This window comes from Carassius carassius, chromosome 19 (assembly GCF_963082965.1).
Source record: "Carassius carassius chromosome 19, fCarCar2.1, whole genome shotgun sequence".
Lineage (NCBI taxonomy): Eukaryota > Metazoa > Chordata > Actinopteri > Cypriniformes > Cyprinidae > Carassius > Carassius carassius.
The window spans coordinates 24,886,783-24,914,210 of NC_081773.1; the positions used below are offsets into that span (position 1 = coordinate 24,886,783).

The window sequence follows — 27,428 nt, forward strand, 5'->3', positions numbered from 1 at the left end:
ATAAATAAATAAATAAATAAAACTCATGCATTTTACTGCCATGCAAAAAATGCTGTCTTAAGGCAAATGCTGGTGATGGACAGAAAGACATCAGCAACCCTTCATATTAGTCAGCAAAACCCCAAACTTCAAGACAACAAATACAACTTATAAAAAAGTTCCCATATTGTTGCAAAGCGATTCTTTGTAAATTCTATTCGTGTCATTCTTAGTAAAGTTTTATACAAAAAAGTGATCATAAACCAACCATAACCATCAATTCGAATTTTTTAGAAGTTCCAATTCAAATATGATTGGTTTTACAACACAAACACTTGGTATTTAACATTAGATGAAAAATGTCCTTAAAGATTACATAAAAAAAAAAAAAAAAAACGTAATGACCATGCATTTTAATTTAGATTTAATAATAAGATTTAATACTTAGAATGTGTAAATTCATTTTTTTTTTAATTATACTGTTATCTCATATATGAAGTATTGTTGCTTTCCTTTTCACAAACATCAAAATAAGTCATACAGTGGTAGTTGTCAGTGTCTTTGTGCCTAAAGATTATCTGAGAAATGTCAGTCTCCTTGCATGTGTGTTTAATTATAATCTAATTACATCTAAGTCAGTTTAATGTCTTAAATAGACACACAAACACTATTCCTGTGTGCTAATGTGTAATTATTCTCCAGAAATGTGCGTGTTCATTTCAGATTGTCAACCATAAGACCTAGACAAACTTGCTTTGTTTTTTAAAACTGCTTGAAGGTCATTTTGAAGGTTGTTTACATCTTATGCTGCTTTGAAGGTTTTCTAGACTGTTGCATGCCAGCATGTAAGAAAGCAAGCACGATAGATTAGATGCCATCTGTGTGTCAAGTTACACTGTGCTATCAGCATGTGACGCACACACACTCAAAACCACTACTGTTTGAATGAACATTTAATTCAAGTCAGTGTTTATTGTTACACAGTTTCATGCCTAATGATAGTACATGAGATGCAAAATGATGGGTAATCGAATAAAATATTTATCTCAAAATCAGACATTTGGAACACAATGGTATTACTGCAACACAACTAGAGAGCTGTGTTTCTAACAAATGATGGATTACAAGGAAAAGCTAATAACAATAATAGAATAATGACTGAAAGAGATGTGGTTATGTTAACTTCTTGTTAACTAAGCCATGAGGTTCCCTGTACGGTTTCATTTCTCTTCCTGGATCTACAGGATCAATGCAAGGTTCAGTTACTTCATGCCAATGAGAACAGGATGTGTGGAGAACTGATAAACAGCACAGGAACTGTGATAGCTGCATTTGCACAGACAGACTAAACACTTAACTTACAATGAAGTGCAACAGAATGCAGCAGAGCTACAATGGACGGCAGATCCGGAAAAAGTGCCCACTCCTTCTGCTAAACAAATTGACATGACTTTTCCAATCATGCACCATTAGTGGATGAAAATTAAAAAAAATGTGCACAAAAACCAACTTCTAGGCGAAGTATATTTTGTATAATTACAATAAAAAAATCTTCTAAAAACAATATAAAATAATGTTTTATATAAATGATACCTCATATTAAGTGCATCATAAAAGATGTCAAATAATTTATCAATTTCTATGACTTCTCAAAGCTTAAATTGTTCCCCCTGCAACTTTGTTTTCCTTTATAGAAGTATTTTATGTGATTGCTTTTTGTGGTTTTCATGCAAGGTGTAGTCAAACTGGAATTTAAGTAAAGCTGTCATTCAAGCAAACAAGAATGATTTTTTGAGAATTTCAGAACACAAACTAGTAAAATGATGAAGGAACACATTCCTTCATCATTTTCCAAAACACACAAAATGGCAACAAATGCGATTAAATACATTTATTAATGATACAGAAAAAGACAAAGGACAAATACACAATGAGAAAAAAAGAGAAAATAAACAGAACTGTTATGACAGTGTAAAATCAGATGATAAAATATAGTGATGAAGCATTTGACAGCTGTTCAAGTAATCAGAGCTAGCTGCTTCCTCAAGCCAGACTGTAATCAACTCATATTTCATATTTTGACTGTTAAAGCTGTCAGTGAGCATGAGAAACACTTCTCCACTAAAGCAGCACAAACACAAGACATGAAAATTAGAATACAAATACACAAAACTTGTGAAACTAAGCAACAAAACCAAGAAATATACAAGCCTGTGAAAGCAAAGCAAATCATGCAAAAATAAAATGAACATTTATATTTAAAACATTTTTGCAACAAATATAAAACAAAATCAGGTAATACTTAATATATTCCTGATAAGGGCAGCATCTTTTAACCGATAAAACCACTTCAGAAGCTTATCGAAGCTTAGTTTGATATGAACTAACATTTTGAACTGTCAATAAGGTGCATAAATGTTTCCAGCAATAATATATGAGAATATAAAGACAGAAGTGTAACTAAGGGCAGGTGGAAGAGTGTAAGGTTTGTAACATTATTGATTACACTGCAAAGACGGTCTGAGAGCAGACTTTAAGTGGCTGCTGAGCAGTACTAGTGCGGCTCTATGATGCAAACACTGCACATTACAACAGTCCTCTCAGGACGCGCAGACACCAAGACAAGCAATAGTGAATAGTTCCAAAGAAACAACAACATCCTGATCATACGGGGTCAGAAAGAGTAAATGTCCAAATATTAATTTTTGGGTGTACTATTGATTTCATTGTCTGGTCAACTATGTAACAGCTTTGTGTTAGGAACAGACTGGAATCATTATTATTCAATGAAAGAGATTGATAATAACAAAAAGCTAGTATATGGCTTCAGAAGACTTTAAAAATATAGTCAGATGGACCATTTTTATGGTTATTTATTTTACGATATTTTATATGGAATATAGTTAAAAAAAAACAAAAAACAACCTTGTCATGAAAATTCTTTTAAAAATATTTTTATGTTCCATAGAAACAGCAGCAACATATAAGGTTAAAACAAAGTGAGGGTGAATAAATAATGTCAGAAATTACATTTTTTATTTTTAAATGAAGGTCACTCTTTCCGGCCCAAGTCACTGGTAACGAAATATTTCAGAAGATGTCCATATGCTCATGACACCAAGTTAAAGGCCTCACTGAAGACTCTGTGTGTGGTGAGACGCGGTTCATTATGCATGACCACAGCATTCAATCATAGAGCAACACAGAACCACCTGTAGTCTCTGATCAGCAGCCAATCCTCAACATCCACCAAAAAAACACCTGCTGGTCTATGACCATAAATCCCACTGCAGCTAACGTCCATGCAGTCCACATGAAGAATAAAACCCTCCGCTATGCTTTTAAGCATTAGCACAGAAAGATAAACACAAGCCAAGTCCTAAGACTTTATAGACATATGCTCTACCATACTGATTCATATTCACCGAGACTGGTGAAGAACTAACATGTGCGCAGAATGAGATTCATTGAAAATAAATAACTGCTCAAATATGTAAATATATACTGTCAAAGAGCTCGCCGAGGTGAGTCAGATCAGTTTTAGAAGCCTTCTTCGACATTCTCCATCCTATAGACTACAGTAGTGGAGCTGTCCTCATTGCACTCAGTGGGCGAGACTTTTGTCCACATAGTGTCTTTGAGAACCAGCTCTTTCTGAAGGCTCTCGTAATCCAGGGGTCCGAAGGAGTACTGCTGTGTTGAGCAACACAGAGAACAGATTAGTTTTTTTAGGGGTCTCCAGGGAAAGTGTGTGACTCACACTGTTCAATATGGTGACTTGTGAACAGATTTCGAAGTCAACAAAAACAAACACAGTCTACAAAGAGAGGCCTAGTATTCACACGGCTGGGAAAATGTCAGATTTTTCAACATTTTATAAAACAAAAAACCCAAAAGAGGTCTTTTTACAGAAATTGCACATGCCTCATTTAAGCTGCAGTAGTCTGATTTAAGTCATTATTATCGTTATTAACAGATGACCAGGCCCACACGGAATCTGTGCATGCAGATTAATAAAAAAATATATATAAATAAATAATAATAATAATCTACATTTTTTTATTTTGGATTGGATAATATAATGAATATAAATAACAGCATATAAATTATATTTATTTGAAAAAATTAATATTTACTATTATTATTGAGCCACTTGATAATGTTACCCCTTGGAATTTTTTTGTGTGCATATTTTGGATATGTAAAAAGCCTTCTAATTGCTTTTTCGCTTATTTTAACTTGCAACTTTAACTTTTTTAAACAGTCTGAGTTGCCTAATCTCAATCTTTTCATGTCCTAGGTTTTTTTTTTTTTAATCAGGTTTAAATATTTCAATTCTGTTTATTTTTTCAGATATACATAAGAATATTTTCAGCTGTTGAACTCCTTTTACCATGTCTAAATCCATTCCACAGATTTTTCGAAATGCGGATAAAGTATACAGATACCATCTGGGCCTGCTTATTATAAATCTAAGAATCCAGACTGAAGAAATCAAAACAGAGAAAATCTCTTCCGGATAAACTGCATAAAGTCTCATTGTGCTCAGTAGGCCAGACTTTTGTCCACACAGTGTCATTGAGAGCCAGCTCATTTGAAAGGCTCTGGTTATCCTGGGGTCCAGAGGTGTACTGCTGTGTTGAGCAACACAGAGAACAGATTAGTTTTGTGGGTCTCTGAAGAAGGTATCACAAAGAGAGCCCTCCTATTAAAATAAATAAATAATATGGCTTATAAAAATTGCACATACATCATATAATAACAATAATAATAATATAAAATAGTTTTAGGATTACATTGTAATATACAATAATGAATAAGATGGTAATGTAAAAATACAGATGATATAAAACTACTTCTATATTAATATATTTTTAATAAATTATATTACTTTGCAGCAACAACTTTGCTTATTAATAACTGCATTATTATTATTCTTAGTTAAAAAAAACCCTCATTGTGTTTACACAAGTCAAATAAATGACATAGTTTGGATTCAAAAGCCTCAAATGGCATCACCACGGACGGTATATATCGCTGCAATTTTCTTGTGCCAATGATACTATATTTTATAACAAATATTTGTTGCAATTTTTTATTTGGCTTTGCTGTATTTTTTGAATCGGGTCTATATTCATTTTAAAAATTTTAGCTAATCCATTTATTTTTCCAGCTAAGGATAAGAGTATGCACTTTTTACCATGTTTACATCCACTGCACAGATTATTCAAAATGTGGGAGAAGTTTACAGATTCCGTCTGGGCCTTCTGATTACAAATCTGAAAACGCAGACTGAAGCAAGCGAATGGGATAAAACAGCGTAAAACATGGCAAATCAAGAAATGGCAATCGACATGCAAAATTAGAATCCCATGCACAGCTGAGAACTTTGATGATGAATCAACCGCTGCTCTTTACTCGCTGTTTTAACATCAAAAATAGCCAAAAAACAGCTACACTCTTTGGGCTCGTGAAGCAGCAACCTATCTATGCATGTAGTGTAAAAATGCTCCTGCAGGGGGCGTGATTGATTGTTTCATGGAAATAAGCTTCATCTGCTGTATTTTCTCAGCTTCATAGTCTTGATAAAATTATATTATGTGCAGTCATTCATACAAGAAGTGGTGTAACGCATCGATGGGACACGTGGGGAGGGCGAGGCTGTCGGGGAAATGGAAGAGGGCACTCACCCGCTGTTCCCCTCCCTCTCTGCGAGGATCGAGCTTCTTGGCGAAGTGCCTCAGGTTGTCGTAGTTGTGGAAGTTGAACAAGGACACCAGATCCTACAGCAGGAGAGAAAGACACAGGAGTCAGTCTGAGAGGTACACACACACACACACACACACACACACACAGTGTCTGAAGGTGGTCTGCTAGTGACAGGAGAGCGTGTAGGGCATAGAAAAGCCTCCTGCTTTCATTAAAGCACTCTCTGTACTATGGTAATGCTGAAATGAACCTCCTTCACAATGTTATTCAACTTCTCAGGTTCAGTGAGGTTTAGTTCATGTGATCACTTTTAATAGTCTCTGAAGGTGACATTTCTAGGTTTAAAAGGGTGTTGTTGTTTAGGAAATTATGTGGTTATATCTTAAACCATAGAATAATACAAGTTCCACTTAAAAAAATAAATAACAATAATTATATATATATATATATATATATATATATATATATATATATATAAAGCGACTTAAAAATGGGTACAATAAAAGCAATCAAAATCAACAAAAGAGCAATGATATATATATATATATATATATATATATATGTGTATATAAATAAAATAAAAAGGAAACCGATAGAATGCAAAAAGAATAGAGCAAGCTAGTGTTAGAGGCTTTTGTTAATTGTATAATAAATGAAAATAAAACAGAATAAAAAAGATTAGAAAGCTAGTTTTTTTTAAGAAAACAAGCAGCAAATGAATAGAGTGGAAGTATAAAAGGGACAAGTGTTTTTTTTTATTTTATTTTAAGAATAGAATTCGAATAGAGAGTGCTAGAGTCAGAGGGTCAAATAAAGATGGAAAAGATGAAGATGGAGGGAGGGAACATTTAAAAGTCTGTAAAAGTGTCTTTGTGCTTCTTTGGGATGGCACAATCAAGCAACGTTCACTTGCAGAACGCAAGCTTCTAGAGGCACATAAGTCTGAAGTAATGAATTTAGGTAAAGGTGTGTAGAGCCAGTGGTGGTTTTGTAGGCAAACATCAATGCCTTGAATTTTATGCGAGCAGCTATTGGTAGCCAGTGCAGATTGATAAACAGAGGTGGGACGTGTATTCTTTTCAGTTCATTAAAAATCTATCTTGCTGCTGCATTCTGGATTAATTGTAAATGTTTGATAGAATTGGCTGGAAGACCTGAAATATATATATATATTATTGTGTTTTCATGGTTAGAAGCAACCAATGTTTTTCTTTTAATAAATATCTATTTTTTGAGTTCGTAAAGTTTTTGTACGCTCTTTTTTTACTCTTTTTTTTTTTTTCTAAAAGTCTTTCTTAAGAACAGAGAAGCAAATTAGCACGTGTTAAAGCTAAGATAATGTTATTATGTATTGTATTTATATGCATTATTAATATTTTTGCTATTACAGAACATTATCATAATTCTAATTACTTTTTTATATTTATATTTATTTATGTTTAACGAGTCAATCTTTTGTTCGTTATCTAGCTCGGCTCGGTGTTCATCTTCAGTTCTCTCTTCACAGCAGTTCAGGCAGTGTACTGTTTGAGTGCATGCATTACTCCAGGATATTGGTTTGTTTGAACTCCGAGGGAGTGTCAGTCACATTAAAAAATTTAACAGCTTAAGTCATTTGTGGATTACACAAATTCAGTTCGATTTGGTGAACTGGTTCAAGAAGATCCGGTTACATCGAATGATTCGTTCGCGAACCGGATATCCATACTGCTTTGTTTTGAACTCTCTCTCACACAACAGACACGGAAGAGAAGACAATGCTGGATAAAGTCGTAGTTTTTGCTATTTTTGAACCAAAATGTATTTTCGATGCTTCAAAAAATTCTAACTGACCCTCTGATGTCACATGGACTACTTTGATGATGTTTTTTTTTCTTACCTTTCTGGACATGGACAGTATACCGTACACACAGCTTCAATGGAGGGACTGAGAGCTTTCGGACTAAATCTAAAATATCTTAAACTGTGTTCCGAAGATAAACGGAGGTCTCACGGGTTTGGAACGACATGAGGGTGAGTCATTAATGACATCATTTTCATTTTTCGGTGAACTAACCCTTTAAAGTCTCTTCTTCCCTATTGTGACATATATCAGGGTGAAGAATCATTTATATTAAATACTGTAATATCATTTAATAATGATTGTTCATTTTGATTTCATGTGGACTCAAGCTTGTGATATAAGCAGTACACTTGAAGCTGACCTTCAAACTCTACTTCACCTTGTAAACTATGACTATGAAAGTGTTCATTGATTTAGGACACTCCCTGAATTTGTTGGGAGTTGGCAGGAATGTCTGGATGTCTCATCTTGCGTCCATTTCCTGTCTTTTGACCCTCTGACCTGCCAGTTGTTACTGTTCTTTTGGCAAAGCCCCTGTTCTTTTTAACTCTGGCCCCTTTGCTGGGGACCACTAATGAGTCAAAGACATGGATTGTGGCCGCACTGATTTCCTTAGGACACACGGGGAGTAATTATAGACTCCTTGACCTTTAGCAAGGGTCTGAGAGGCTGCACTGATATTCAGACTTTAACAAGTGCTGCTTCTCAGAACGACCTAAAATAACACAGACAGATTCTGGTCATTTCACAAGTGCATGATAAAAGAATCAAAACTACAGCAAACAGATAAGACAAGCGATAGATGACAAAAAGCATATTTAAAAACATTCTGTCCCATTCTTTGTATTCATGCCTGATATGCATCTAGGGCCAAGTAATACAGCTTAACAAAATTATTAAAAACTACAAATTTGAACATATTTTGACAATGTTTCAATATAAAGTTTATGTATTTCAACCTAGCTGTAAAACACTGTAGAAAATCTTAAAGATTGTACACTTTTTTTTTTATTAATTATAAATAATTAAAAAGTATCATGTATATAAACAGCTAACATACTGGTCAAAAAATTGGGCTTGGTAAGATTTTTTTTGGTGTGTTAAATGCATTATTTGCTCAAAAAAAGTCTTTAAACAAAAAAGTTTATTCCTGTGATAAAGTTGAATTTTCAACTTTTCAGTGTTACTGTTTTTTCAATGTAAAACATATATATCACATTTAACACACACACAAATGTATATGTGTGTGTTCGTGTGTGTTTGAACATTTACGATCTTGCCAAGCGTTTTCAAATATTTTTTCCCACCTTATTTTCAGTTCATAGGTTGAACTTTATAAGAAATGAAAGTGTTTGTGTGTGTAGGTGTGTCTGCAAACGAGAACACAGACATACCGTACAGAACTGGATGCCCCGGACACTGTTGCCGAGTTTGTCCAACGGAGGAGACCAGCACATGATGCCCATCACATTGGGCACAACCAGCAGAATACCGCCAGATACACCTGACTTGGCTGGTAGACCCACCTGAACAAAATACATTAAACAATTATATACAGATAAATAGGATAACCGTAACTGAAAATATTGTGTTTGGCAGTAGGATTCTGGGTGGGGATCACTAAGAAGAAATAGCCTGGTTTATTTTCATTTTCTATAACTAGCTTGATTAGCATTTAAATTAGGGATGTTTGCAAACCACATTTATGTTGTATTGCAAGAAATAAGTCACAGGTTTTTATCTACTGCATTCTAAATTGGTACAACTGTTTTTGGTATGTATTGGTCTGTAACTTGGATAAATATGACTTAATGAGGGCAGGCGATGTTTAAAAGTTTACTTTAATGTTTCCTTTAAAAGTTAAAGATAATAGTTACAAAAAATAAATGTGAAATGGAAAGGAAAAGGAAAAAGAGGAAAGTTCACATGATGTGGTAATACAGTATTCCAAAATAACAGGAAGTGAGTTGGCATAAATACTGTGTGAACTACTGTGATTCTGGATTTACTCACGTGAATCTGCATCAACAAAAACTTACATGGAAGGCGAACTGTCCGGAGAAGTCATACATGCCACAGGAGTGCATGAGGCTGAGGGTGTCTCGCACGGACTCGGGGCTCAGCACACGCTCGCCTGTGATTGGACAGAAGCCGCCGTTGGCCAATGTGGCAGCCATGACGCTAGCGCTCTCACACGTTACCTCGATGGAGCACAGCTGCACATATAGATGCAAAAACAGATAAACACATACAGTATGAATAAGAAATATTAAGCCAGGATGCCAAATCACAGTTTTTATTTCAGCATGCTTTGTTTGACAGCTTTCCTCATGGATTTTACAGAAAACAACACCCTAAGGATTTGACCACGTGTGTGTGTGTGTGTAAGAGAAAGCCATCAGCTGCACTATCCTATTACACACACCGCATGATCTCAGAGACACATGACAGGAGTCAAGGGACAGTCACTGCAGTCCTGCCATGCTCGTGCCATGTCAAACTAAGCCAGAGCAAATCAACTTTCTATGTTCTCCAGTAAACATTCAATTGTAATATATCGGCAGTGATTTACAGATTCTGACAAATGTGAAAGTAAACCATGTGTTTTTTTTAATGTAATTTCAAGTAAAAGTTGTTCATTAGAACGTTCAATTCATCAAAGAATCCTGAAAAAAACATTTCAGCAAAAAGACATTATTAAGCATCATTGACAATAATAATAAAATCACTAAATCAGCATAACAGAATGATTTCTAAATGGAGAAATGGAGTAAATAATATAAATATTGTGTGTGTGTGTATATATATATATATATATATATATATATATATATATATATATATATATATATATATATATATATATAGAGAGAGAGAGAGAGAGAGAGAGAGAGAGAGAGAGAGAGAGAGAGAGAGAGCGAGAGAGACATTTTTATATATAAAATATTTTAAAACAAAGTAATATTTCATATTTTTACAGTTTTCTCTGTATTTTTGATCAACTGAATGCATTAAAAAAAACGTGTTAAAAATATTACTAACCCCAAACTTAGGAATAGTAGTTTATATCAGTTACAATGTCAGCATTTAAGAAGGCAATCACAAAATGCATTGCAACAAGCTCATAACTTTTTTGTTGCAGTAACTCAGTTCTGACAGTAACTCAGAAATGGGAGGCATGTCTCTACACACCTGAAAGTAGAGGTCCAGAACACCAGTCATGTCTGTACCATCTGGAAAGCACTGCATTCAAGAGAAACTTAGATTAAAACATGGAACCACTCCTGGACAAAGGGGCCATTTACACAAAAAAAAATGTTAAGTTAATTTTCCATTTTATCTAAACATGCACTTTACAGACATCTTAGACCATTGCGCTTGCGTCTCACATCTCAGCATTTCACGCAGGATGCGGCATTCTAAAAACACATTTAAAGCTCAAGTTCAACACGTATTGGAGCCTTGCGTTTTTTCCTCCTTCCACTGCCTGCGTCTCATGTTTTTCAAAGCAAAAATGTGTTCTGTGTGAATGGCCCCAAAAAAGTAACAGCATGTAAAATGTGAAGGGTATATTTGAAGAGAAATAGAGAGATGAATGGCTGCAATAAATCACCTAATCACATCCCTGCGATACTAACCTTCTTCTCTTTCAGGTAATAGCCAATAGCGAAATTCCTGTCTCCTGACTCACGCTCCGACTGGAATCTAGATCAGTTGATATAAATAATCTGTTACCTCAATCAAACCCAACAATACAAATCATGCATAACATAAAAACAGATTCTGAAAGTACAGATGAGGACTATTTTTGGACTGCTTGCCCGTTGTTTTTATGATCAAAACTACAGTATAGAACTGGTAGCTCAACATACGTGGCATTGCTGAAACCAACATATTCATTTCCTGCCATCTTCTTCAAGAAGTTCATCATCTGCAATAGAGAAATCAGAACAGATCAATCAAACTCAAAAACAACTGTTACTGTGAAAAATAAAACATAATCTTTTTATAATTAACTTACATAATCAAACTTCTCAGCATTGCTTGCCCCCTGCTGAAAGACACAGGAAATCATAGGGAAAAATAAATCAGAACAATAATTAACTCACACAGATTAGCAGTAAGGAAATAGATAATTTAATTCCTTAAATATTACTAGTACAATGCTAAAATTGTCAGTTAGAAATCTGTTGTTAGATATCAATGAGATCATAATCATTTCATATGTGTACTACGGTAAAGTACTGTTATGCTCTATAAAGGAAATGAAGATGAACCGCTACTGAGCAAAGACTGGAGTTAAACGTGTTCATGAAGACCTGTAGGCCAAACACAGAAGTGGTCAAAAAACAGAGTGGATGTGAATCAGAAGGATTGGTAATGTCTTAAGATGATGTGCAAGGAGGATCTGTGCATTGTGTGTTGATGCGTTTCTGAGTGAGTGTGGATCAGTGTCCACTAACCTACAAGTGTGGGTTGAGGCACCCATCAAATTAATGCAAAGAGAGCCATTGAGATTGATTGCATTACTGCCATAAATGGAGAGTGACTAATGTGTTTGTTTGACTGTCTGTTTAGACTGCTGAACATCAGGGGTGTAAAGTACGCAAATAATTGCACTTTACTATATTCCTGTACTATTTTGGGAAAACTGTATTCTTACCAAATTAAATTTACAAAGGGGTGAAAAAGTATAATTGCGTTAAATCCTGACAATGCATTTGTTGTATGTATAAACAATATAATTAAAATGTTTGGGTGATATTGTTGAAAGAAAGTAATGCTTTAATTCAAAAAACCTATAGTAAGACTTTACCGCTGGCACAAAAAAGTCCAGTTCAATTAAATCAGTTTTCACAAATTCTGAAAATTTGAAATTTTCAAATTCAAGGCACCACTTTTCAACAAACAAAACACTTTTCAATTATTTTTATTGATAATAAAATAAATGTTTCTTAGGCACCAAATCAGCATATTAAAAAGATTTCCGTAGGATAATGTGACACTGAAAACTGGAACTGTAATAGCTGTTAAAAATTCAGCATGAACACTCTGACTTTAAGTAATTATTTTTTAAGTAAAATCGTTGTTCATTGTTGAACGGAATTTGAGTGCTGCTAACTTCAAAAGTTTGAATCCAATTGATTTGCATTGTGCTTTTTACAGTATATATATACACATCTCAAAGCACATTCATAAAAAATATTATAAAAAAATCTTTATTCTATTTAATAACAATTAAATGTGGAAACTTTTCTTTCACTTAAGTGTGTTTTATCAAATGTTTACTAAATTAAAATCACAGTAACCATAACTGAATGCAAACACAATTTCTCTGTATTTTTACACCCCTGCTGGACATTACTATATATGCCGAATGTATTGCGTAAGTTACCGAATGTAAGTTTACTTGTGAAACACACAAAGGCCATGCATCAGTATTTTTGCACTGAGATCTTACGGAAAAAAAAAGGCTGAATAAAATAATAACAAATGGACCTTATGTGCTTCTGTAGTTTCCATCAGTAAATACCATTTGGTCCAGCACAGATGCTCTCTATTTTATGCAGTTGCCATCTTATTAAGGAACACAATGGCACTACTGATATTTTAGTATCCAGGCTTGTTCATGGGGAGGGAGGGAAAAATGGAAAGGAAAAATTACCAACGTCATTGACCTGCAGCAGTGGTCAAAAAATCCCACAGATCCTACGTCTGCAAAATATGTAACAACATAAAACAGCACACAGAGCCTTTAACAGCATATCACACGCTTTTAGTACACGCTCATGGCGGTGCTTAAGGACTCGGACAGAATAGGAGGAAATGATGCCATGCGTTACTTAGGTGCAAAGGAAACCGACAGGCACGACTTACATTCAGCACTGACCTACCAGAACACATCAGAGGGACGAAAGACATTTATCACAGGAGATCAATATGAGAAAAGCAATCACAATGGTTGAGTTTAGGTGTGATGGGAGATGCGAGGTTGAACTTCACGGCCTGTTCACAGGATGCCTCACAATCGTCACGCAGAGTGACTGACAATGCATCCTTTTACTACTATTCTAGGGCTGTCAATTGACTTTTAATTACATTACGTGCATGTTTTGTAACAAATTAATAAATTGCCTATAAAAGATAAATAAAATATTTTATGGATTAAAGTATTGATTAGACATTACAAAAAGTCCCTTTAGACATCTCTCTCTCTCTCTCTCTCTCTCTATATATATATATAGATACAACCCGAATTCCGGAAAAGTTGGGACGTTTTTTAAATTTTAATAAAATGAAAACTAAAAGACTTTCAAATCACATGAGCCAATATTTTATTCACAATAGAACATAGATAACATAGCAAATGTTTAAACTGAGAAAGTTTACAATTTTATGCACAAAATGAGCTCATTTCAATTTTGATTTCTGCTACAGGTCTCAAAATAGTTGGGACGGGGCATGTTTAGCATGGTGTATCATCTCCTTTTCTTTTCAAAACAGTTTGAAGACGTCTGGGCATTGAGGCTATGAGTTGCTGGAGTTTTGCTGTTGGAACTTGGTCCCATTCTTGCCTTATATAGATTTCCAGCTGCTGAAGAGTTCGTGGTCGTCTTTGACGTATTTTTCGTTTAATGATGCGCCAAATGTTCTCTATAGGTGAAAGACCTGGACTGCAGGCAGGCCAGGTTAGCACCCGGACTCTTCTACGACGAAGCCATGCTGTTGTTATAGCTGCAGTATGTGGTTTTGCATTGTCCTGCTGAAATAAACAAGGCCTTCCCTGAAATAGACGTTGTTTGGAGGGAAGCATATGTTGCTCTAAAACCTTTATATACCTTTCAGCATTCACAGAGCCTTCCAAAACATGCAAGCTGCCCATACCGTATGCACTTATGCACCCCCATACCATCAGAGATGCTGGCTTTTGAACTGAACGCTGATAACATGCTGGAAGGTCTCCCTCCTCTTTAGCACGGAGGACACGGCGTCCGTGATTTCCAACAAGAATGTCAAATTTGGATTCGTCTGACCATAAAACACTATTCCACTTTGAAATAGTCCATTTTAAATGAGCCTTGGCCCACAGGACACGACGGCGCTTCTAGACCATGTTCACATATGGCTTCCTTTTTGCATGATAGAGCTTTAGTTGGCATCTGCTGATGGCACGGCGGATTGTGTTTACCGACAGTGGTTTCTGAAAGTATTCCTGGGCCCATTTAGTAATGTCATTGACACAATCATGCCAATGAGTGATGCAGTGTTGTCTGAGAGCACGAAGACCACGGGCATCCAATAAAGGTCTCCGGCCTTGTCCCTTACGCACAGAGATTTCTCCAGTTTCTCTGAATCTTTTGATGATGTTATGCACTGTAGATGATGAGATTTGCAAAGCCTTTGCAATTTGACGTTGAGGAACATTGTTTTTAAAGTTTTCCACAATTTTTTTACGCAGTCTTTCACAGATTGGAGAGCCTCTGCCCATCTTTACTTCTGAGAGACTCTGCTTCTCTAAGACAAAGCTTTTATAGCTAATCATGTTACAGACCTGATATCAATTAACTTAATTAATCACTAGATGTTCTCCCAGCTGAATCTTTTCAAAACTGCTTGCTTTTTTAGCCATTTGTTGCCCCCGTGCCAACTTTTTTGAGACCTGTAGCAGGCATTAAATTTTAAATGAGCTAATTAAGTGGATAAAAGTGTAAAATTTCTCAGTTTAAACATTTGCTATGTTATCTATGTTCTGTTGTGAATAAAATATTGGCTCATGTGATTTGAAATTCCTTTAGTTTTCATTTTATTAAAATTTAAAAAACGTCCCAACTTTTCCGGAATTCGGGTTGTAGATAGATAGATACATATATATATTTCCACAGCACTCCCCTTGAAGCTATATTTGTACATAACATCTACAGTTTTTTCCTTTGTGAAAAGGCACTAGATGTACATCAGTGACAGTTGCAACATCTAGATGAAAGTAGTGCCCGACCGATGTTTTTTTTAGGGCCAATACTGATACCGATATTAGGGAGTAAAAAAAAGGTAGATACCGATATATCGGTCGATATTCTTTGTGTACATTATAGAATACAGTATATACTAGGGATGGCACGGTTCGCTGAAAAAAAAAAGAAAAACGTTCGGTTCACCACACACGGTTCTGCACACGCTGGGACCGCGGTTCAACTTAAATCTGACAAAGAATCTGTAATATCACCTGTAATGTGTCGTTTAAGCATCGATATCGCGATGTACGAATCCACGATAGTCACATCGCAGGATGTGCGATGTAGGCTGTCGTAGTTGATCCGTTATTCATTAACTGTACGGGCCAGCTGCTCCCCTGCACTTGACGAATGTGATTCGCGGATTAATTGCACAGCTTAACCATCATAGAGTGAAAGTTTATAATTGACAGGACTGAAAACCACATGCAAGTTTAACAGGGCAGAGAGAGAGGGAGCGCGAGAGAGACAGAGAGAGCGAGAGAGAGAGAGAGAGCGCGAGAGAGACAGAGAGAGAGAGAGAGAGAGAGCGCGCGAGAGAGACAGAGAGAGGGAGAGCGCGCAAGAGAGACAGAGAGAGACAGAGAGAGAGAGAGAGCGCGTGCGCGCGAGAGAGAGAGAGAGAGAGAGAGAGAGAGCGCGCGCGCGAGAGACAGGGAGAGAGAGCGCACGCGAGAGACAGGGAGAGAGAGCGCGCGCGAGAGAGACAGACAGAGAGAGACAGACAGAGAGACAGACACATTAGAAGTACCATCAATGTTTATAGAAATGTATATGGATTTATTTTGCATGTAATTTTTTTTTTCTTATAAATATATATGTATTTTTGTTTTGTTTGTTTCTATTCTGCTATGTACAATGCTTTGGCAATATGTACCTTTGTATGTAATGCCAATAAAGCAATATGAATTGAATTGAGAGAGAGAGAGAGAGAGAGAGAGAGAGAGAGAGAGAGAGAGAGAGAGAGAGAGAGAAAGAGAGAGCGCGAGCCGTTTTCAAACAACACGAGCGCTGTCTTGCTCTCTCTCCCTCGCGCATATGGTGGTGTCGATGTTTAAATCATTTAAAATGAGAATGTAAGTGTGCTCACCCCATTTTTGTTTGTAAGAAAAAATATCGCAATATATATCGCAGAAAAATAAAATATCGCAATGTCATTTTTTCCCAATATCGTGCAGCCCTAATATATATATATATATATTATTTTATTAACAAAATATTTTCATTTGTCTTATGCATTTTTTTCTTTCGATCAGATAAGATTTTAAGCTGTCATATGGCCAAATTACAACGTGCCCCTCAGATGTTACAATATACTCCATCTATGGGGCATGTCACATTTACTTATACGCATACAAAAACGTATACACCGTAATTATGAAACACAGCAACATATTTGTCAAGTGTAAAATTACTGTGGTTCAAAAAATATTCTGAACCCCATGTGAATATACACAAACTGAGAAAGTCAAAGAGTATTACTTTGTGCCCCGCTCTCCCCTACTGCTGTAAATAAATACATTATAAATTTACGTCTCGCGCACTTTAATTCACTTTGAATGTAACGCGTACTTTCCCTTAGAACTGGAATCATGGCGGAATTTCATGTGGACTCTACTAAGACAAAGCTTGAATGCTGCCTGGACAAGAAACCTCCTTACTAAAGTGAAAGTGTTGATTGGTGTCACTATCTCGCAAATCCGCCTGCGGATCTCCACCAAATTCTGGGATCCCTTCAGCAAGATTGGTTGGATTGGGGCCGGACTGCAAATTTAACCACCCGTAACTTCCGAACCCCGGGGGCTATCGACGTGGGGGGTGGTCTCATTCAAAAGAGGGCCTCTAGATGTACACTTGATATGCATTAGGGATCCCCTGAATTTGGTGCGGATTCACTGCGCTGTTACAGAGATATGCCCGTTCAAAGTTTCAATGGTTTTCCATAGACTTCAGCTTTAAATCATTTCATCAAATGGTTGCCAGTAGCAAACAATGTAGTGCATTCTGCTGGACAAACCAAGTAATTACACCATTTCAAGCATTTTATCTGAATTATATGTTCTGAAAAAAAAATTTCATATTGGCGGCAAGCTCATATCGGCCGATAATATTGGCAAAACGATATATCGGTCAGGCTCTACACAAAAGTACTTAATCTTTATGATTTATTACACTAAAAATTACATTAAATTGACAGCCCTAATGAATGCATAAAAATATGAACAGTTTTTCTTATGCAAGCTTGTCAATGCAGGGGATAACAATAGTTCCTACATCCTAGAAATGTGTATGTGCGTTTGTATGTGTGTTTTGTTTAGAAATAATCACTCTGCATAACACGCACACATGCATATGTATACAAGGGCTCAACTGTGAGCATATATTATGTGTAAGTGTGTAAACTGTGCATAAGGCAATAAGAACCTGTGAATCTACAGCATTTACATCTACATAACAAAACCGCCATTACCCCAGCTGAAGTGTTTTTCTTGTCTTGTGTGTTTGCACATGGATCAAAACACATAAAAGATCAAGGTGAATCCATGGTATTACACAAACACAACCAAAAGGTGCAAACAACTCCAAGAAATACCAGCCAGGCTTCATGAAACCACTACAAAGGCTTATAGCAAAAACACTAAATATATAATATGATGCATTTTATAGTCTATAGAGATTTTCTTTTTAATATGGCACAAGTAGGTCTGGGCGATATAACCAATATTCACAATACATTTGCTATTATTCTTCCTGTTATGTAAAATCAAGCAACTCTGTGAATATCTTGAATATCATATGAATTTTAATGCAAAGTTTCCAAAAAGTGTTTAAGTAGTAAAAGTAGGTTAAGCTTAAATAGTTTAAGTAGTATAAATTATATAGCTGTCGCGCTGTTTTGTGTTTATTGTTGATTATTAAAGTTTTCATCTGAATGTTCGCCGGTTCCCGCAACCTTCTTTCCGTGATTGTGAAGTTTATATTGTTACAATAGCGATTAAAACATTTTATCGTTGCCCAGCACTAATATATATATATATATATATATATATATATATATATATATATATATAAAGGAAAATACTGTGGTTTACTGCCACATATTATTTTGATGCATATAAATAAAGCAATGGAATACTCTTTCAACAAAGTTCAACAATGCACATCTGCCTCGATTTTGTCTTGAAATTAGAAGAATTTTATAAAAAAAAAAAGTCTGAAAGGATAATCATAAAAAATAGAATATATTTTGTTACAAAACTTTTTTCTGAACAAGTGGGCCTATTTAAGACTCAGAGAGGCACTGAAATGAAATAGATTCTATAATTTTTCTCCAGCTGCTCTGACATTTATAAAAAAAATACATACTTGTATACTTATGTTCTATAGACCGGTCTTCTCATGATCTATGACGAAAGCACTTACATAAACAATTACGTCTGATCTAGGGTACTGAATGGGCTCTGTTATGTAAATTAGATAATTTTTTAATAGAATTTGTGCAGTTTTTGTATAAACCACTTATTTAGTTTTATCACCCAGCCTAAGTCACAAGAGTGGGTGGAAAAAATGTGGAGAATAGAAAGTCTGAATGAATTTTACTCAAAATTCATTGAAAACAGACTTTTAACAATAATGGTCCTGAAAACAGGATGAACTTCACACATTGAAGTTCACAATGAGAGTGGAGGCCTTGAGTAGGTGTACTGTGTACAGTAATAAAACACAGAGAAAACACAAGAACCACCTACAAAACACACTGATCGTCATTTAATCTTAGATTAGGCAGCACTGATCAAAATCACTTATTCAAAATACAACTGGTCTCAAAACGTTTATCAGCAATATTCTGGCCACTGCCAAATATCATAATCTGTTCTAGCTAATTCAAATCAGGTAAATGTGAGTTTAGTTAGTCAAAAACATGTAAATAAAATAAAAACAAAAGAAACAGGCTTACCTTGATAAGAGAGGTACACACAATTGCACCAGCATTCACCATTGGATTATGGGGTTTGTCTGTGGAAAAACACAATTTTATTTCTTTGGGATGCATAATATATTACAGAAGAAAGTCAAGTTGATGGTTATAATCAGGGCTTGACATTAACTTTTTTGCTCACTAGCCAATGTGGATAGTGGTTTTCCAAAGTTACTAGCCACACAGCATTTTTACTAGCCACAATAATCAAGTATTATTTAATATAACTTAAGTAATTAGAAGTAAATTTGATAACCACGTTTGAATGAATATTAAACATTTTAACTTTAGAGGTGGTTGTTTTTCTGTCATTCAATGTTTCTGACAAAAAAAAAAATTTGAGAGAAAACTAACAAAAATACTGATAGGATAAAAATGATACGAATTCTAATAAGAACTATAAAGCACACTAAGGATTACTAACTGCTGGATTCATGAATATTAATCAAGTTTTGTACGTTCGCCTGAACTGATTTGCTGAAATCAAAACAGGGACTATAATAGGTGAGCACCAGCCAATGGGATTGCCGTTTGTGCATTAACTCCAGCCACTACCGGAAAACCCGGTTGTTCTAAGACTGCCATAGGAACGCCGTTCTATTGACATGAAAATACAACAAAGAATATTGTTTAAATGTAGCGAGTCAATTCACTCACTCACTCACGCTCTCTCTTTCTCGGTCTCTGCGTGTGTGTGAGAGAAAGTGACGGCGATGTGTGTGTCTTCACACACTACAGTTATGGTACATCAAATACAGAAGCGCCGCGTATCCATTGAGATGAACTGAGAAATATCACAGATCGCTTGACGGAGAGTGAAACTCTGAAGCCCTCAGTCAGAGTCAGAGTGTTCGCGAGTGAAAATATATCTGTGCTAAACTTATACTTAGCCTCCAACTCACACACTGGCAATTATTCAACCCGCCAAAGTGGCTAGTTGGAGTCACTGTGTTACCCGCCACAAGCAAAATCCACCCGCATTTGGTGGGTGTTAATGTCAAACTCAGGTTATAATCCTTACTAGTGGTGGAAATTATGATTCTTTTTAGAGATTCGTTCATTTTCAGTTCGTTCACCAAAATGATTCGTTCAGAATCGTTCACTGATTCGTTCAGTGACCATTTCTTCGTATTACACAAAATAAGCCAGCAGATGGCAAAAAAAGAGTGTATTATGTGTTATGTCTTAAGTCAACGAACGTATTCACTTGTTACAAAAACTGATCTGGCTTTATTAAAATGTGTGTATAATCACATTCAATTTATAAAGTCTAATTAAGTTTTTCAGATGAACAAAGCACAAGGTTTTCTTGCCTAATTAGCATTTTAATTGTTTGGTCAGACAGTTTGTATATTATATATTCACATTCATAAATCGGGGATTAAACGTGGAGTTGCTAAATATCAAAACAAGCGTATGTGCACAGTACAGTACTTAACTGCGCTTTGCATTTTTGCGAGATTGACATGCTAAATGGCAGACTAACCCGGTTTACTCTCATTCATTTCGTTCACGAACGAGATAAGCTATGTGCCAGTTCATTTCATTCACGAACGACATGTATCAGCTCATTCACGAACGACATGTGTATCAGTTCAGTCATTTCATTCACGAACGACATGTATCAGCTCATTCAACCAAGGGCGTAGATTTGGTTTGAACATTGGGGGGGTTGAACGTTGTATGCTGCCCGTTATTTAAAAAAAAAATTTTTTGTGTGTGTATTGTTATTGGATAATTTATTTCTTCCTATCTATCTATCTATCTATCTATCTATCTATCTATCTATCTATCTATCTATCTATCTATCTATCTATCTGGCAACATGCTTTAACTGATTACAAATTCAACATATACAAATATGAAAGAGACAACATTTAGACATTTATTTTAAGATTTTTACATTCCACCTTAATGCATTTTAATTTTTTTTCTAAAGGGAAACACATCTTTAAAACATTAAAGGCATTAATGTATAGCCTAACTTTGGCATCTTCTTTACCTGATCAACTGCTCCTCCTCTCCCTCTGCTGACTTTTCTACCCTGCAGCTATATTTACCTCGAATCTGTTATAAAAACATGTTAAGAGATTATACACCTCATAACGTTATTAAAATTTGTGTATAATCATCATTCATAAAATTCTAACATAGTAGAGATTAGCAAAAGAAAGAAATTAAGTATTGAAACCGCCAGTAGGCGGCAGTGTTTCACTGTTTTAATGAGTTAGCCACTTAAATCGTTAATTCATCCAATTCGTTCAAAAGTCAGATTAATTTAGTAAGAAAACAAACACCGATGTGAATACTTTTGTCGTTGATAATTACAGACACTATTGAAAAATATACTAGCAAAACAGACAGCTGCTTTGGTAACTTGTTATACTGATAGTTATAGCTAAATACATTGCAATGGATTAGCTAGCTAAAATATATGTGGTGTGTACTAACTATTACACAATATTCTCATACCTCATTCTCAGTACATGCTTTATTTTTTTCCTTCCCTCTCTGACCAGCAGTTAAATATAGTCCGCTGTGCAGCGCTTTCTTCATTTTTGGCGTTAACATTAACCGTGTGCTCTCCCATTCAAACACCTCTCGCTTGTTTTGGTGAAAGTGCGACTCATTGGTTGGGCGTTACCAATCGGTTCAATGGAGGGGGAGTATTTTTTGTCTGATTTATTATGACATACTCATATTTGATTAGGAACAAAATTATTTTTACAAAATAAATAAATTCTATTAAATAAATTCTATTATATTTTTCATTTGATCTACTGTGATTTTCATGTTGAAATATTGGGGGGGTTGTAACTGATGGATTTGAATATTATACATAAACTACGCCCCTGCATTCAACTCATTCACGAACGACATGGGTACCAGTTCAGTCATTTCGTTCACGAACGATAAGATCTCCAGATCTAGTTCAGACTCATCTGAAACTCGTTCATTAAGGGCGTATTCGTTCACTACATTCAACAAATCACATATTCTGTCACATCTCATACTCGAAGGCTATTGGCTCGAGGTTGAGTAATTCTTTGACAGGATGAAATGGTTGTTACCCGGTTCACTGAGCTGCGCATGCGCTGCTTATAGCGCCGCGCTGCTGTGAAGGGAGGAACTTCAGTGAACGAGAAGTACGAGTCAGTGGATTACGTGAACGAGAACGATTCCTTCACCTAAAAGATTCGTTCAAAAAGAACGATTCGTTCACGAACGACACATCACTAATCCTTACCATCCTCATCCAGGAAGAGCTTGTTGAAGCGTAAGCCGCTGGGCTCTTTCCCAATGAATCGGTGCACATTTTCAGTGCCGTGGTCATGCACGGCAATAGCGTACTTGAGCGGCTTCACGCACGACTGCAGGCAAAATGGCACTTTAGTGTCACCCACTGTGTGTCTGTGCAAAAGAGTAAACAGAGATCAGAACTAGAGACATTTTCTCCAGTTGCGCTGACCTTTATAAACTGCTCTTTTCATCTCTAAATTCTTCAAATAAACGATAATTGCTTTTTCTAAATGTAATCCAAATTAACAGTTGTGTCAATGGACAGTGATCATGCTGTATATTTATATGCAATTTTTTTTTAAAGATGTAAATTATAATTTTGCTTTAAAAAAACATTTTAAAGTATGAGTTGCTTTTGAACATAGATTTCTATTTTTCAAATTCAGCAAAAAAAATGTACAAATGAAATAGACAAAAATTTTTTATATGTAAATAGATAAAAGGATTTTTAAATAACTTTACACAACTGATGCAAATTTGCTAAAATGGAGCTATCAGAGTTAATTCACTTAATCTGGTTCTTTTTTTAAAGAAAGTAAAAGTAAAAATGTAAATACAAAGTAAAATGACTAATGTTATTCCATCATTTTTTGTCAATAGTTCAAGGCTCTGACAGTTACTGTGTAACTAGTGAATGAACATAGTGGGCACCCTGTGTATCTTTACAACAAATCCTATAGCATGGGGTAAAAGCATACAGATTATATCTTAGTATGTCCTAATTATCAGAGATCAAAGGATGTACCATGACACATCATGGGTCTAAGTATTGAGGGAAACATTAATGACTGTGAGTTTATAGTCCTCTTATCAATGATTCTCAAATAAGAAGATTAACATTAGCACATTTTATCTGCACTGGTTGACTAGTCCAGGAGATACGTGGAGTGTTTATTCAACTTCAAGATTAGCTGCCACTTTATCTGATTGTTTTAAAACATAAAATACATGAAGTATTTCCGGTACTTGTCATAATGTACATATAGTGAATGGTCAGTGGTAGCGCAATTCAAGTGGTCTGGTTAATAAATACCCAAAATGATCACCAAAGGTTGTTGAAATATGAAAACCTTAACACTTTGACATGAAGCTAAACCTAAGGAACAAATGCAGTGAAACTAGTCAATGATCCTCTCCATAGATGAAGCTAATCTCAAGCTAAAATAAGTAGTTGTCAGTAAATGAAGGTGTAGGATTCATACCTTTGTCCATCGACTGTGCACAGGGAAACGGCCCACAGATCTGGGCTGAATTTGGCAAGTTGGGGAATGTAGTCAGCAACCTGTGAGCAAAAGAAATAAGTGATCAGAAACAATGGTTGTGTCAAGTTGAAAAGAATCACTAAGAGTTATTATTTGTGTTTCTCTCATCTTACCAGCCCGCCGGAGAGATTTCTGGCCTTCTCATAAAGTGCATCAATATTGGAGGCAAAAGGCTGGAAATCAGGGATTACAAATTTCTTCCGGAAGGCCTGTGTTAGGAGAACAATGTTGCTTTGGACACACCTGGAGAAACAAAGAGGGCAGAGCTGATGAATTAATACCTACTAGTTGGTTTCTCATAATTTGTGGTAGAAAGTATGTCTCTGTTTCGTCTAATTATGTGACAAATATCAGAGATAAAAGTTAACTCCACTATTAGCTTGACTATAAGACCTATTACCTGCATAAAGTGGCTCAATCATGCTGTTTAGTTGTAAAGAGTATTTTTTTTTTTTTTTTTTTTAAGTATGCACTCTAGGGCGAAAAGTGTTTAAAATGCAACACGTTTCTATTTTGTATTAATTGCAGCCCTCAAGAATCAAAGCAGCACATATAAATACAGAAACACTGACATTTTATTCTCTTTAAAAAATCTTTTACACTCCCTCACGAACCAAAATCTTCATTTTCGCATTGATTGAAGGTAAAAGAGCAAGAGACTGGATCTGTTCCATTGAACATTTCCCACTGAAAAATGTAAGATTTTTTTTAAACTATCAAAACATCTATGGTGTGAGAGAGGAAGCCATGGCTGGTTTCGCAGAGCTTCCACTATAAAGCAGAGGGAAGTAAAGCATCCACAGATATCATAAACCCAGACCTCTCTTGTGGTTGTGTCTGAAATATTGGTCCAGTTGCTTTATGAAGGTCCCTGAACGGCCAGAGAATCTCAAAGCAGCTGTGCACAGTGCTGCTGTGCAGATTTATGTGGATGTGAATTTTCAAAAGGTAATATATTACTTGCTGTCTATAGGGCAGGGAAGCTAAAAAGGAGCCGATGTGTTTGGAATAGCATACAAGCTTGCTACTATTTCTGCAGTAAGTACCTATACTGTGTGCTGTATGGATAGATGACCTGAAAGACTTTTGCAAAAACAATATTATATATTATGTATATATATATATATATGTATATATATATATATATATATATATATATATATATATATATATATATATATGTGTGTGTGTGTGTGTGTGTGTGTATGTACAAACCTCTAACACTAGCGTGCTTTATTCTTTTTCTATTCTACCTGTTTTCTTTTTATTATATTATTTAAAATCCCATGCTATGTGTACTGTGTTAACCTAACAGAGACTTGTTATAGCACTTAAATATCATTGCTCTTTTTGTTGTTTTTGATTGCTTCCACTGTCCTCATCTGTAAGTTGCTTTGGATAAAAGCGTCTGCTAAATGAATAAATATATAAACGATTTTATATATATATATATATATATATATATATACGTATATACAGTATATACACACACGTATATACGTATATATATATATATATATATATATATATATCCCACAATGCAATCAACCTAACTTGACCTTTTCCATTTCCAAAGCAAAAGTAAAAAAGCACATATTTTGAAATTTTTTCACAATTCATTATTTGACAGAACAAAGACATTTTTACAGAATATTAGATTTAAAAATATGAAAGCATCTACTTTTGATTGGACAACACACACTTAAAATTAAACTTACTTTACATATAACAATTCAGTTTTTTCTTTAAATTCAGAGTTTACTTCTGGTTTTTTCCACCACATAATAAAAAAAAAAAGGTCATTTCAACGTTTTTTTTTTTTTTTTTTTTTTTTTTTTTTTTACAATTCTGACCTGATAAAATATGTAAAGATATAAAGAATTGTGAAGAATAACGCTACAACTGTGTCATAAAAAGCCACAACTACCTTATTTATATGCGATGCGATCTGGGAAAACCTGTCGGATGTCACACTGGGACGTTTTCAGGAAATTCTAAAAATAGGTTGTATGTAAATTTTTTTGTCAAAATTAGGGGTTTCATTCAATTATTAATCTATAACATCTTGTCTATCATCTCTGAAAATATTTTGGCAAAATTCACTTGTTTAATGCAGAAAAATGGCGATTTATTGCAGCAAGCAGAAAAGACTTGTCTTTCTCTCATGTTAAAAAAATGCTGCAGAAGTGCTTTCTCTTAACACCACAGAAACAGTTAACCTATCAAAATAAATCATGTGACATATATAATAATGGTGTATCAACGCACATTTCCCACCCGCAATTAAAATTGATTTACTTATTAATATTGTGAGATAAACGACGCAGTCTGAAGCTGTTCACTTAGACGATCTTGCTTGTCTCAGTGGTTATTTCAGTGCCCTAAAAGATGTTATAATGGACTATTTCACATCCAGAGATGAAGGATCGGATGATGATGATACTAAAGAGGAGGAGTCCGATGACAGTCTGTTACATGCACACAGGTGCGCTGGGCTCGCTTTTCTAAATACAAGGTACACTATTCGTGCTATCCAAACATACAAGGGGTGATCAAAAGTTCAGAGACTATGCCCATCATGATGCAGTAAACAACAGAAAACTGTCCTCTTCAGGATAATGTTAGTCTGTTCGTGTAATGATGCAGTATAGCGCTGATGACAGACAGCAAAGTAGAAGTGAAAGTGAAACCCGTCCCACTTTAAACATTTTTTTCTCAAAATGCCATTCCGGAAAACCATAGCTATCAGCCAACTGTTGTTACGTTCAAGCTATGGACAAAATGAAAAGAGCTTGAACTCAGCTTTCATATGGTATCAAAACATAAAAAAGGTAAAATTTCACCATGTGTTGGGTTTTCCTAGATCATATCACATCTGATTATCCCATGACAGAAAGTTGGAAAAAAGTTTCCATACATTATTTAAATTTGTGAATGGTCATGATTTTCATCAAAAGTGCTGTTTGATTGTTTGATTCTTTAATTCTTTGTTTAAAATTGTTAAATGATGCCAGTAGTAGTATTCATTCCCAAACATCTCTTTATGGCTCTGTCATGCAAGCTGAGTATAATCTATCAAGCCTCTTCAAGCTGACAGCACAGCACCCATCTCTTCAGGTTGTAATGAAGCTGTCAGTGTCAGTCGGATCGACCGGGCCGTAAACACAGCACCAACAGCAGAGAAGCTGAAAAACAGACATCTATCAGGCTGGTGTATAGAGGCAGGTATTATGGATAACGTCTGAGGAGTGACACAGCTAGAGGGAGCAGATTGTCAGAGTTTGCTCATAAATAAGACACAAAGTGCTATTATATATCATAATATATACAATCATATACTGTAT

General features: G+C 35.3%; 1 protein-coding gene across 6 annotated transcripts in view; it reads right to left on the minus strand.

Annotated features, from left to right (window-relative positions):
* The window catches only part of LOC132095450 (glutaminase kidney isoform, mitochondrial-like), a 42,053-nt gene that overhangs the window by 3,423 nt on the left and 11,202 nt on the right, over window positions 1-27,428 (minus strand). For 2 of the 6 annotated variants that reach the window (XM_059500449.1, XM_059500447.1), the window contains exons 4-14: window positions 24,198-24,327; window positions 24,025-24,104; window positions 22,770-22,933; window positions 19,502-19,560; window positions 11,553-11,585; window positions 11,404-11,462; window positions 11,170-11,236; window positions 10,724-10,774; window positions 9,571-9,747; window positions 8,926-9,057; window positions 5,670-5,762 (exon numbers count right to left, since the gene is read on the minus strand). In XM_059500449.1, coding sequence (XP_059356432.1) covers window positions 5,670-5,762; window positions 8,926-9,057; window positions 9,571-9,747; window positions 10,724-10,774; window positions 11,170-11,236; window positions 11,404-11,462; window positions 11,553-11,585; window positions 19,502-19,560; window positions 22,770-22,933; window positions 24,025-24,104; window positions 24,198-24,327 — 1,045 coding nt within the window. Of the gene's footprint in view, window positions 1-2,636; window positions 3,673-5,669; window positions 5,763-8,925; window positions 9,058-9,570; window positions 9,748-10,723; window positions 10,775-11,169; window positions 11,237-11,403; window positions 11,463-11,552; window positions 11,586-13,196; window positions 13,585-19,501; window positions 19,561-22,769; window positions 22,934-24,024; window positions 24,105-24,197; window positions 24,328-27,428 lie in introns of those variants that run through there. The other 4 variants (XM_059500451.1, XM_059500450.1, XM_059500448.1 and 1 more) reach the window with 4 other exon arrangements.